Source organism: Gymnoscopelus microlampas (assembly GCF_963454915.1).
Source record: "Gymnoscopelus microlampas genome assembly, chromosome: 16".
Taxonomy (NCBI): Eukaryota; Metazoa; Chordata; class Actinopteri; order Myctophiformes; family Myctophidae; genus Gymnoscopelus; species Gymnoscopelus microlampas.
In genome coordinates this window covers 26,075,612-26,086,609 of record NC_139953.1, presented here as the reverse complement: position 1 = coordinate 26,086,609, position 10,998 = coordinate 26,075,612, and the positions used below count along the sequence as shown (strand labels likewise).

General features: G+C 39.1%; 1 protein-coding gene across 1 annotated transcript; it reads left to right on the top strand.

Annotated features, from left to right (window-relative positions):
* Nucleotides 1-783: 783 nt before the first annotated feature.
* LOC311063916 (uncharacterized protein) lies at nt 784-8,754 on the top strand. Its single transcript, XM_084083550.1, has 2 exons — nt 784-1,024; nt 6,171-8,754. The coding sequence occupies exons 1-2, from the start codon at nt 844-846 to the stop codon at nt 7,046-7,048; spliced, it is 1,059 nt and encodes a 352-aa protein (XP_083939676.1). The 5' UTR covers nt 784-843; the 3' UTR covers nt 7,049-8,754.
* Nucleotides 8,755-10,998: the final 2,244 nt, after the last annotated feature.

Here is a 10,998-nt window from a genome sequence, read left to right as displayed (position 1 = left end):
GTGTAAAGTAATTAAGACAAGTACATTTACTCAAGTACTGTATTTCAGTACACTTTTTAGGTATTTTTTACTTTACTATTTGCAATTATCAATACTTTTACTTCTACTCCACTACATCTCAGAGGAAAATATTGTACTTTTTACTCCTCTACAATTATTTGAAAACATTAGTTACTTTATAGATTTAGATTATTATTACAAAACATACATTAACAACTTAAAGGGGAAATCCACCCATTTTCAATATTTAACTATGTCATTAATATAGCATAAAGGAGTTGTGTGGAAATAAGAAAAAAGTTCCCTCCTTTCTGTGTTGCCTTGAACTGGAGGATTGATTGTGGGTTTAACATTGCAAATTACAACATGATGAGTCATCACGTTGTAATTTGCAATGTTAAACTCACAATCAATCCTCCAGTTCAAGGCAAAAAGAAAAGGGGGGAACTTTTTTCTTATTTCCACACAACTCCTTTATGCTATATTAATGACATAGTTAAATATTGAAAATGGGTGGATTTCCCCTTTAAGCCCTAAATACAAGTCGGCCATTTGAAAATAGCCGATCTACATGTTACATGTAAAAGAATATTTCTACATCGCAGTATTGATACTTTTACTTAAGTATAAAATGTGAGTACTTTTTCCACCACTGAAGTTCTCCCAGTTAAACAGAGGGTATAGTGGTAATGTGACTACAATGGATGCCAAGAAGAAGAACGTCAACCCGGAAGTACTTAGTTGTGCGCGCCGGAAAGCTATCCAGTCAGCTAGCTGGTGCAATTTTTGCAAACAAAAACAATAGCTGCGACGTTGGTGTTTTCTAAAAAAACAACAACGAGAATGGCTGATATAACATTAGATACGTTACGATTGTTCGTCAACGAACGACTGACTGCCGTCGCCGAGGACATCCTGTCCGTGTTTGTCAGGACGATATTCCAGTACCAGCAGGAGATAGACATCCAGCGACGGCAGCTGGATTCACTGAGCCTGAATCCTGACATCAAGTCTCATGTGTCAGGTGTGTACGTCAACCATGCATGCACTCAGTGGCGGAAAGTAACTAAGTACATGTACTCAAGTAAAACATTTTAGGTACTTTTACTTTTCTGGTGTATTTCCAATTTGCATTTTTTTTTTTACTTCTACTCCACTACACCTCAAAGGCAAATATTGTACTTTTACTCCACTATCTATCATTATTTGAACACTTTAGTTACTTGTTACTTTGTAGATTTTGATTATTATTACTACGTACAGTAACCACTTCAGCCCTTTATACATTTCGGCCTTTTGAAAATAGTTGATCTACAAGCTCACAATGCGTGGCATTATGAGCTTGTAGATCTGCTATTTTCAAAAGACTCCTTAAAAAAACATTTTATACATTTGATAACTTGTGAAATGGGTCATTCTGCATTATGAGTACTTTCTACTTTTGGTACTTTAACTACATTTTGATGCCAATACTTTTGTACTTTTATTCAAGTACATTTTGAATTCTGGACTTTTACTTGTAAGAGTATTCTACAATGTAGTATTGATACTTTTACTTAAATAAAACATGTGAGTACTTTTTCCACCACTGCATGCACATTATGCACATTCAACCTGGCGTCCCTTTGGTCATGTCATAGGGTCACCAGATAATTCGACCCAGGACAATTCGACCCGGTCAGGTCGACCCGCTTTCGACCCGCTTGGACCGGACAATTCGACCCGGACCGCGCGAGAGAGAGAGATAAAGAGAGACAGAGAGACTGTTTCACCGATTATAGACCTAACTACACCACCACGACCTGTTCCTGTGCCTCGGAAAAGAACACGCACAGCAGCCCCTCCAGAGACAGACGTTGCTTTACCGGAGCCTACCGAGCCTGTAACCGAGCTTGTGCCACCAGCGCCAGCTGGCCAGCCAACTGAGACTGTTTACAAGATCATACCGCAAGGCACGCAACGTGGGGGGCCACTGCTAGTCGATACCAATGGACACAGCTATATTATGAGGCTCCCTGCTGGCCCGAACCCTACATGGCGCTGCAAAGTGCGTGGCAAAGTAAAGTTATGTCTCGCTACGGTTAAGCAAGTTGGTGATGTCTTTACGCCTGGGATACACGAACACATTCATGACGGGGAGCCTGGAAAGGAAACAAAGGTGAAAATATACAAAAACGCCATTAAAATGGCTAAGGAAAACCCGTTCCGGTCCGCTGGAGGCATTGTGGAGACGACATGCCTCAAGATTCGACGTGCACAGTCAGGCTAGATCATCTCACGAGGCTAGCCAATAGACACAGAGAGAAGGGCAGGCCCAAGCATCCCACAGATGTGAACTTTGAGGTGGATGATCTGCACATACCAGAGGACTTTCTCCAGGGCGACATCACCATCCCAGCGGCACGAGAGGCAGACTATGCCTGGCACCTGATTTAAATAAAATAACAGTTACGTTAATTCATTTCACCTCTTGTGTTGTGTTTAATGATGGCAACTACTGTAGATCTGCTACTTTCAAATGATTTTAGAGGAGAGGAGGACAAAACAGACAACATTACAATAAGGCATACATTATTATTTCATTTAGAAAAGAAGGTTTATAAAAAACCTTCTTTAAAAAAGTATGCAACTGGGGAGCATGCTTACAATATTTACTCTTAAATATACTCATTACAATAAGGCATACATTATTATTTAATTTAGAAAAGAAGGTTTACAAAAAAACTTCTTAAAAAAAAAGTATGCAACTGGGGGAGCATGCTTACAATATTTACTCTTAAATATACTCAGGACCTCACCGTCACCTTGTACCTTGTACCTTGTACTCTACTACCCTCTAGGGGTTACACAGAGATACTACTTAAATATACAGCTCACTCAGGACCTCACCACCGTCACCTTGTACTCTACTACCCTCTAGGGGTTACACAGGGTCACCAGATAATTCGACCCGGTCGATTTAGGTCGAGCTGACTCAAATTCGCGGCTGGGCGAATTGTCCTGGGTCGAATTATCTGGTGACCTGTCATAGTAGCCTCATAGGCAAAGATTTTGACACTCAGTAAACAACACGTAACGTAATGTAAATCATTGGTTCTCAGTGGGTCAGTTGTAGATACTTTATTAACAGTTTGCAAATATTACAGTGGTACGATTATACAATGGTGCTAAAAGGATAACACAAAAAGCCCTATGGGCATGTTTCCATTCCCTGTGTATTCAATTCATAGACATTTATAGACATACAATAATATTCAAGACATCAACACTAGTAGCAGTAAAATATAGTATATGTATAATAAAGTATTTCTGGTGTTAAGCTTAGACTTTACTAGCCTTGATCTAAGGCTAAGACTTTACTAGGACCAGTTACAAATTGCAGACAGGTGCTCTTTTTTATGGCGGTTTTGAAGGAGGGTAAGGAGTCTCACTTTTTGATGACTGTTGGTAGGGCATTCCACATTTTGGTGACATAGCAGTAGAACGAATTTAACCCCATGTCTTACTAAATAAAGTACATCAATCAATCAATCAATCAATCAATCCCATGTTTGTGCCGAATCTGTGTTATGCTCCCTCTGGTGTTGTCGGGACCCCCAGGGGTCCTTGAGGAGTTTCCCCAGCTAAATTAGTTAATTTTGCATCAAAATCAGTTTAACCACTTTAACACGTTTCGATGTGAGCTTGTAGATCTAGATCCCTTTTTTTTTGTATCTTGCAAAATTGTGAACAATTTTGATCACAATCTTGCATGGCGAACAAATATTTTCAGATGGGGGCTCGCGGCCAAATACAAACTTGAAATTATTTTGAGAACCACTGATGTAAAAAGACAGAGGTGAAATTGGAATGTATTATGTTCCTATATGTTTTCTAATCCTACAGCACTTCTCCATGGTATATTCTGAGAAAGAGGAGGGTCATTAGAACATTAGGCTTTATTTCACTATGCACATAGGTCCATTTCCTTAGGTTAGCACATTTTCCAATCCAGTTTGTTGTTTTTGTAAGCTCCATCGCATTCCCAACAACTTTTGCATTGGAAATGGCATATTAGTGCTGCACGATTCTTGCTCAAATGTGACTCGCGATTTTCCTCCATAAGAATTGAGATCACGATTCTCACACGATTCTCTGGTAAATATTGTGTATAATATTTAAAAGTTAAAGGTAGACTAAGTGATATGTTTTGGTTAAAACAAGGACGTGTTTTGTTAAAAAGTCAAAGCTCTATATTATGATAACAGAGAGTTTTTTCAGTAGCAGGGCTCTCCCCATCTCTCCAGCTCTTTTATTTGTAGAAAGACTAGGACCTGAGGCAAGGGGGCTGGCCTTAAATGCCAGCATTTATAAACTGCAACTCCCAAATGCTACTATTAAGATTCCGGGAGACATTGAGGCGTAATATGACCTTTTTTTTGGTACATATTATGTATGGTATTAATATTATTATTGATGCTGTTAAAATGTTTTGAGGAACCAGAACAAAATAATTTGTACTCTTATGTGCAAGACAGTCACATCACAAGATGTTAGCTTGTAGATCAGTTCAATTTACAAGCTTGTACAGCAAGCTGGTCTAGATTTGCTCTTGGACGTGACTTTTTGATTGGTTCGAATGACATGGGGGCGGCGTTCCCGTTACTTTTTGCGATTGGTTCGAGTGACATGCTTTTGCTGTTTAACAACCAATGATATGCTTGCAAATGTTCCCATGCTCTGGGCGGGTACTGTTCACATGCTCTGGGCGGGCGTGTAAGCGAGCCACAGCGCTCCTCAGAACGGACACAGCTAGATGATATAGCCGTGATCCAGTGAGTGCACATTCTATTGCAGTCCTATACTATACCTTAACTTACACTCCATCGCACGACGGTGTCATTTGTCAAAAAGAATAGATCTACAAGCTAATAACGATGCGATGCGACTGTTGTCAGCTTGTAGATCTGTTCTTTTTGCTCAAGCATGCATCCAGAGGTCCCTCCGTTTTTAGCTGGCAGCGCTGCGGCAGTAGTAATCAATGGACTGACAGACACAGAGAGGATTTGTTCCCTAAATAATTCGACATTGGTCTTATGGAACTGGTTTGGATATTCCAAAACCGACACGGTGCAAACAAAGTTAATTTGCAAAGTTTGCAACGACAATGTTCGAACATCACTCAACGTTACCGTTTAACGAGACACAAGTCAAACAGTGAGGGGTCCAACCCGCATAAAGAGTGTACAGAACAGCTGTGGCTCATACAACCTAAACGGAATTTGAAAATGAGGGTTTCATGAGACCGCTCAGAATAGTTTATCTGATCAGCAGAAGTTCTCCTACAAGTTTTCCAATACAGCCATTCACAGCTGTCACATGATAGAACAGCAGCATAAAACGAATATCTGTCTGTCTGTCTATCTCTCTATCTCTTTATCTACAGTATATGTATTTATGTATGTACTGTATGTATCTAAAATAGATATCTATCTACAGATATCTATCTATGTATGTATCCATCTGTCTATGAACATATATTATTAATAATATATATTATACTAATGTATAATATGATTGTATAATAATCATATATAAATATAATGAATCATCATATATCTTATAAATAATACCTACATTTTGTGTGTGTGTGTGTGTGTGTGTGTGTGTGTGTGCGTGTGTGTGCGTGCGTTTGCGGTGTCCGCTCTGCCTGCTTCTGTTGGTGTGTTGGTTAAGAGAATTAAATTACAACCCGGTATGTCATTCGTTCTCATTTAGTAATGTTTTAAGATGCAAGAGTTATGACTTTTCAAGGGTTTTAGCTTGCCCCAAGCTGGTATAATATGACTGTGTAATTTCTTGTTTGGAACAGTGTATGAATTAAGTTTAAGTCTGCTGACAGTACCACAACTCTCCCTTCATTTATTTCCACTGACATTTACACTTGCCGTCTAAATCACTTGTTCAAGCAACTTTAACCGGGTTGGACCCCTTCCACCTGGAAGACACTGATATTTGCAAGAACTTATCACTGAATAACTTTGCTTTTGCATTATGGACTAGAATAAACAGGTCAGACTTCCTCTGACCACCCCCACAATACTAAAGATCCATGAGAGCAGACTCTGTATGGATAAATATGTTTAAAGCATTTAATGGATCAATGTTTCTGTCATTTTCTATACCACTAGACTTCTTCCCTGTCTGTAAAACGGAGGCTTCCCCTGAGCAGCACGATAGAAGACCCAGTCTCGCCCAGAAGGATCAAAAAATTACAGAGGAACTGGAGGAGCTACTTCAGTGGCCAGAGCAGGCTGATAGGTTAACAATGACTGTACCAGCAGTGAAAACTGATGATGATCACAACGGAGACACTGAACATACAAAACCACAAGCTGATGTAGAGGACTGTAGAGCATCACAACCAAGTAGTCATGTTCAGCCCCTCTCTTCACACTGTTCTGATTCTGACACTGAAGACAGTGATGAGTGGGAGGAAACCAGGGAATCTTTAAACACACAAAATGTGGAAACATTGCCTTTGAGCAACCTGTCCCAGGACCTGAAATCCTCAAAACGAACTCCATCCAGCAGGAGTTATAGAGGGAAGAGACGCTATGGTTGCACACATTGTGGCAAAAGGTTTCTTCGTAGTGCAAATCTGAGGGTGCACATGGTAATACATACGGAGGAAAAACCCTTAAGTTGTAAAGTTTGTGGCAAAAAATATGCTTTAAACGTACATCTAGCAAGACACATGAGGGCTCATACAGCAGAAAAAGCCTTTAGCTGCCCAGTTTGTGGCAAAGAATTTACCCGAAGTGGACACCTGAAGGTGCACATGATAACACACACAGGGGAGAAACCCTTTAAGTGCACAATTTGTGGTAGAGGGTTCAATATAAATAAAAATCTGACCAGACACACATGGACACATACAGGGGAGAAACCCTTTCATTGCACAGGTTGTGGTAAGGGTTATATTGAAATGTGTGATCTGAGGAAACACTTGAGAAAAACTATTTGTGGTAACAGTTACGGTGTACATGTCTACTCAACAAACACCTGAGGATTCACCCTGGCAAGTAGCCTGTTGGTTGAACAGCTACAAATGCTTGTTTAAAGAAGCCATCCAACACAAGATAGCTTGCACAAAAAAACAAACATTCTCATACAGTATGACAATGACAAGTCATAAACCGCAAAGGTTAAGAAACGTGATCATTATGTTGACAAGTCATAAAAAGTAAAGTAGAAGAATCACACAATCTGGACAGCTTACTGACTGAGCTGGAGAGCATTCAAAACTGTCATTGAGGAAGAAACATGAGGCATTCTGCTACCTTGGAAACTTTGACTTTCTGAGCAGGAAAGAGCTGGTTGTATCTATGAACACATTTTTTTTAATGGCCTTGTTTAGTTTGGCATATCCATTTTAGGGTGTGGTTGAAGTATTTGTCAGAACCAGAAGTTTCTTATTAACATAATGTTTCCTACTGATTAATATTTCTGCCTGTATCTAATCTGCTATTCCATTGTTAACATACTCAGTTGGTGCTTATAATTGATGCTTATAGAGCACCGAAGTCCTGATGTTGCTGCCGCTAGAGGGTGCTGTCCCCCTGGGTCACTGAGTTATTTTTTTTTGTTTATTCCATAGGGGAATCTTAGCTATCAATTGATTCTAAACATCATTAACCATTGTTTTAACTATCCAGCTAAACAGGATATAAATGCACCTTTTAAATAATGCCAAAATCGAACAGGGAAATTCAATCCTGACACTATGAGTACATTGACATAATGGGCACTTGACACTGAAGCACTTCCCTGTGAGTGGGTGTGTAAGGGTGTGGCTTTAGGAGGTGAAAACGCTGTGTGCAATTAGTGCACCTATTAAAGAATGATGATTCTGTTCTTAATTTTCTGCCTTTTTATACCTGGTGTAAACTTGTGATGTGACAAAACTTAAGTCGGAGCTGATGTGATTTTCCAGACCATACTGACATTTTAGGGAAATAAAAAAAACAGCAATGTCAAGTGATGCTGGAAATGCTGTGTTAATAGAGCACCAAAGTCTGACATTAAAGCCCGCTATCCTCCTGGGTCACAGAGTACATTTATCTATTGGAATTCCCTTAGGGAAATCTTAGATTGCATCATATCAGAGCTGTGTTCCAAAAATAACAAAACGGTCAGGCGATTTTATTTTACTCAAATGGATATAAGCAACAGCTGATGGTGAAAAAGTAATAATTTATTCAAAGAGTAAGAAAAATAAATAAATCTTCAAACACAGCAAACGACACAGAGTCACACCTGACTATATCGCCCGGCTGATTTGTTTATTTTTGGAACACAGCTCTTATATGGGAATTTCAATAGAAAAATGCTTCCATGACCCAGGGGTAGCGGGAGTGACTTCAGGACACAGTAGAATCACATGCAATATAATCCAGGTTTTTATATTTGTAATTCAGATCAATGGACCAATAGTATTGTTTTAGCCCATAATATTCCAATCTTTATATTTACTAACCATTTTTACATTTGATCAGATGATATGTGTGTTTTCTATGTTCCTCAAATGTGTTCTTTGCATTAGAAAAACAATTTGTGAAGTAGGAAATTTAAAGCTTTATTATCTTGGTCTTAAAAATGTGCTCCTTCCTACGAGAAGAGCAAAAATAGAAAAATCTAAATCAGTATATCTCCCTGCATGAGACCCATTGTTTAAATGTTTTAAGAATACCTTAATAATAGTGTTACTTTAATTTGGACAACTAATTCTTGTTTCATTGATTTAACGTGCTTTTGCTAACCTTTCAATAAATTTGTATGAATTATTTGCATTTAATCTGTTTTTCTATCTCCTATTAAGGGGTAACAGTATTTGTGGTGACATAAAGATAATAGCAGCTCTACCCCTAAGACAGGTTCATAAATTAAGGTTCTGGTTGGTTGCTTCAGCTTGAGACTAAAACATTTACATTCTCGTAAAGGCCGGGTGTGGGATGGGGTAGTGAAGTCTGACATCAGTTTGAGCAGCACCCTCCTCTAAATCTACAGTTAAGAGCGTAGACATATGGAGTTCATATGGAATTTTAGCCACACCAGCACAGAAACCTTCTGAGCTAGTAGGACGTGTCGTGGGCCTTTAGCAAAAGGAACCTTTGTGTGCAACTAGTACTGTACACACCACGAGAAGCCAAATAATTGGAGTGCTTTGTGCTTTGGAGACACATTCATCTATGTATGGTATGTCTTCAAGATAATCACTTGGTCAGAGATGGTGGGTTGACCGAAAAAGATTGAAAGGAATCAAGAATCAACACACATTTCCCCCCATACTTTAATGAAATATTTAGGGGAATGATTAATAGGCCTATGCTTTTCAGTCCTACTGTAGGTCTTCATCAGTCTTATTAAGTCTTCCAAACTCATTTTGATTTTCGATTACAAAAGGGTGTTGCCAGATTCACACATGGGGAGCGGAAAACAATAACAGCGCACACTATACACAAAGTCAGATCATTTCAAATGTAATAAAATGCACTAAGATGCGCAGTATAAAACTAAAATCAAAAGACACATTTTAACTTGGGGGGGGGGGGGGTGGGGGGGGGGGGATCAAGCCTTATGGGCTGCTTATAAATCAGTTGAGAGAGAAACAAAGATAGATCAAGTTGTTCCTTCATGCACTGAGGGTAATAGTGTAATGTGAAAATCCAAAATGACTCTCACAGTGTCACCACCACCATGATTTGGCCAAACCCTCTCAATACACTACATCACCACTTAGCCAACTTCCATGAAGGGGAAATGAGATTGTAAAACTGCCACGATGGCAATGCTAATTCACTCTGGTATTAATCATTTCTGAGTTATTATTGTTAATAATAATAAGTAAATAATGTATCATGTGGTTAGAGTTGCAAGTAGCCTATTATTATATGAATTGATCGCAGTTACAATTTGCACCAGGGTAAATTAAATCTGTTATCAACATTTGGATGTGCATTTCCAAAATGTCCTTTAATGAAACTTGTGCTTCGAGATATGAATGTCAGATATCAAAAATGTAACCCTCAAGTTGTGAGCAGGTTCATTTAAATAATATATTTTTTTAAACTAGGGTGTCCATTATTAGCTCATTGCGCTCATTATTACCAGGTGTGTGCGAAGTGGTTCGGGGAGCGCTCGTTTTAAATCACGCAACGTCCTGCATACAAATTTGCAAAACGAAGCAGGTGTTACGTATAGGTCTACGCAGGACGTTGAGATAATAATGAGTGCACACTGACACTGCACACACACCATAATATATCGGTGCAGGGCAGGTATTGCAGGTGTAAAATGCAGCAGCAGAAGAAGAGCTCATCGCTTCACAGAGTCTATTGACAGAAAGTTTCTCAATTGGCTTTACAGAGACAAAGAGGATAACCTACTACCCAAGCTGCCTGAACTGAAGAGGTGCAATATTGGTGAGTTAATTGTCGTTTAATACTTTAATATGTCTATGAAGAGCCTGAGCCATGATTTGTGTATTACTGCATAGCTGACCCAGTGACCCCTACCCCTACATCAGGAATTGGCATAACTTGAGATGAGTGGCACTATGCAGTGTGGGCCATACAGGAATGATACATGAATGATTGATTATTTCAGTTCCATGTGTCACAGTACAGAGGCCTGCATGTGTTGTCAAGAGAAGATGAAGCCTATACATGACAGTGACGTCAGTCATATGAGTGCTTAGGGACTAAATAGCCTACATTGTTCAGACAGGTTTGATTGTCTGAATTTCTGTCTTTTACCACAAACATTCTACCAAATAGGCCTAATGGGACAAATACACCTACACCTCCAGTTTTGTTTGGCAATACAGTTTTTTATTTAATTTGATAAAATATTTTTTCAGAAGTTTCTTTTTCAATAGCTTCTAGATTACATGAGCTTCTGATTCAAAACAACCCATAAGATTATGCCCTGTAAATGCCACATGGTTAGGGATAACCC

What these genes read in the sequence shown, in the direction of transcription:
- LOC311063916 (XM_084083550.1), top strand. Translation starts at nt 844, where the DNA reads ATGGCTGATATAACATTAGATACGTTACGATTGTTCGTCAACGAACGA. An exon ending in CATCAAGTCTCATGTGTCAG is followed by an intron (nt 1,025 to 6,170) that starts GTGTGTACGTCA and finishes CTATACCACTAG; the next exon opens with ACTTCTTCCCTGTCTGTAAA.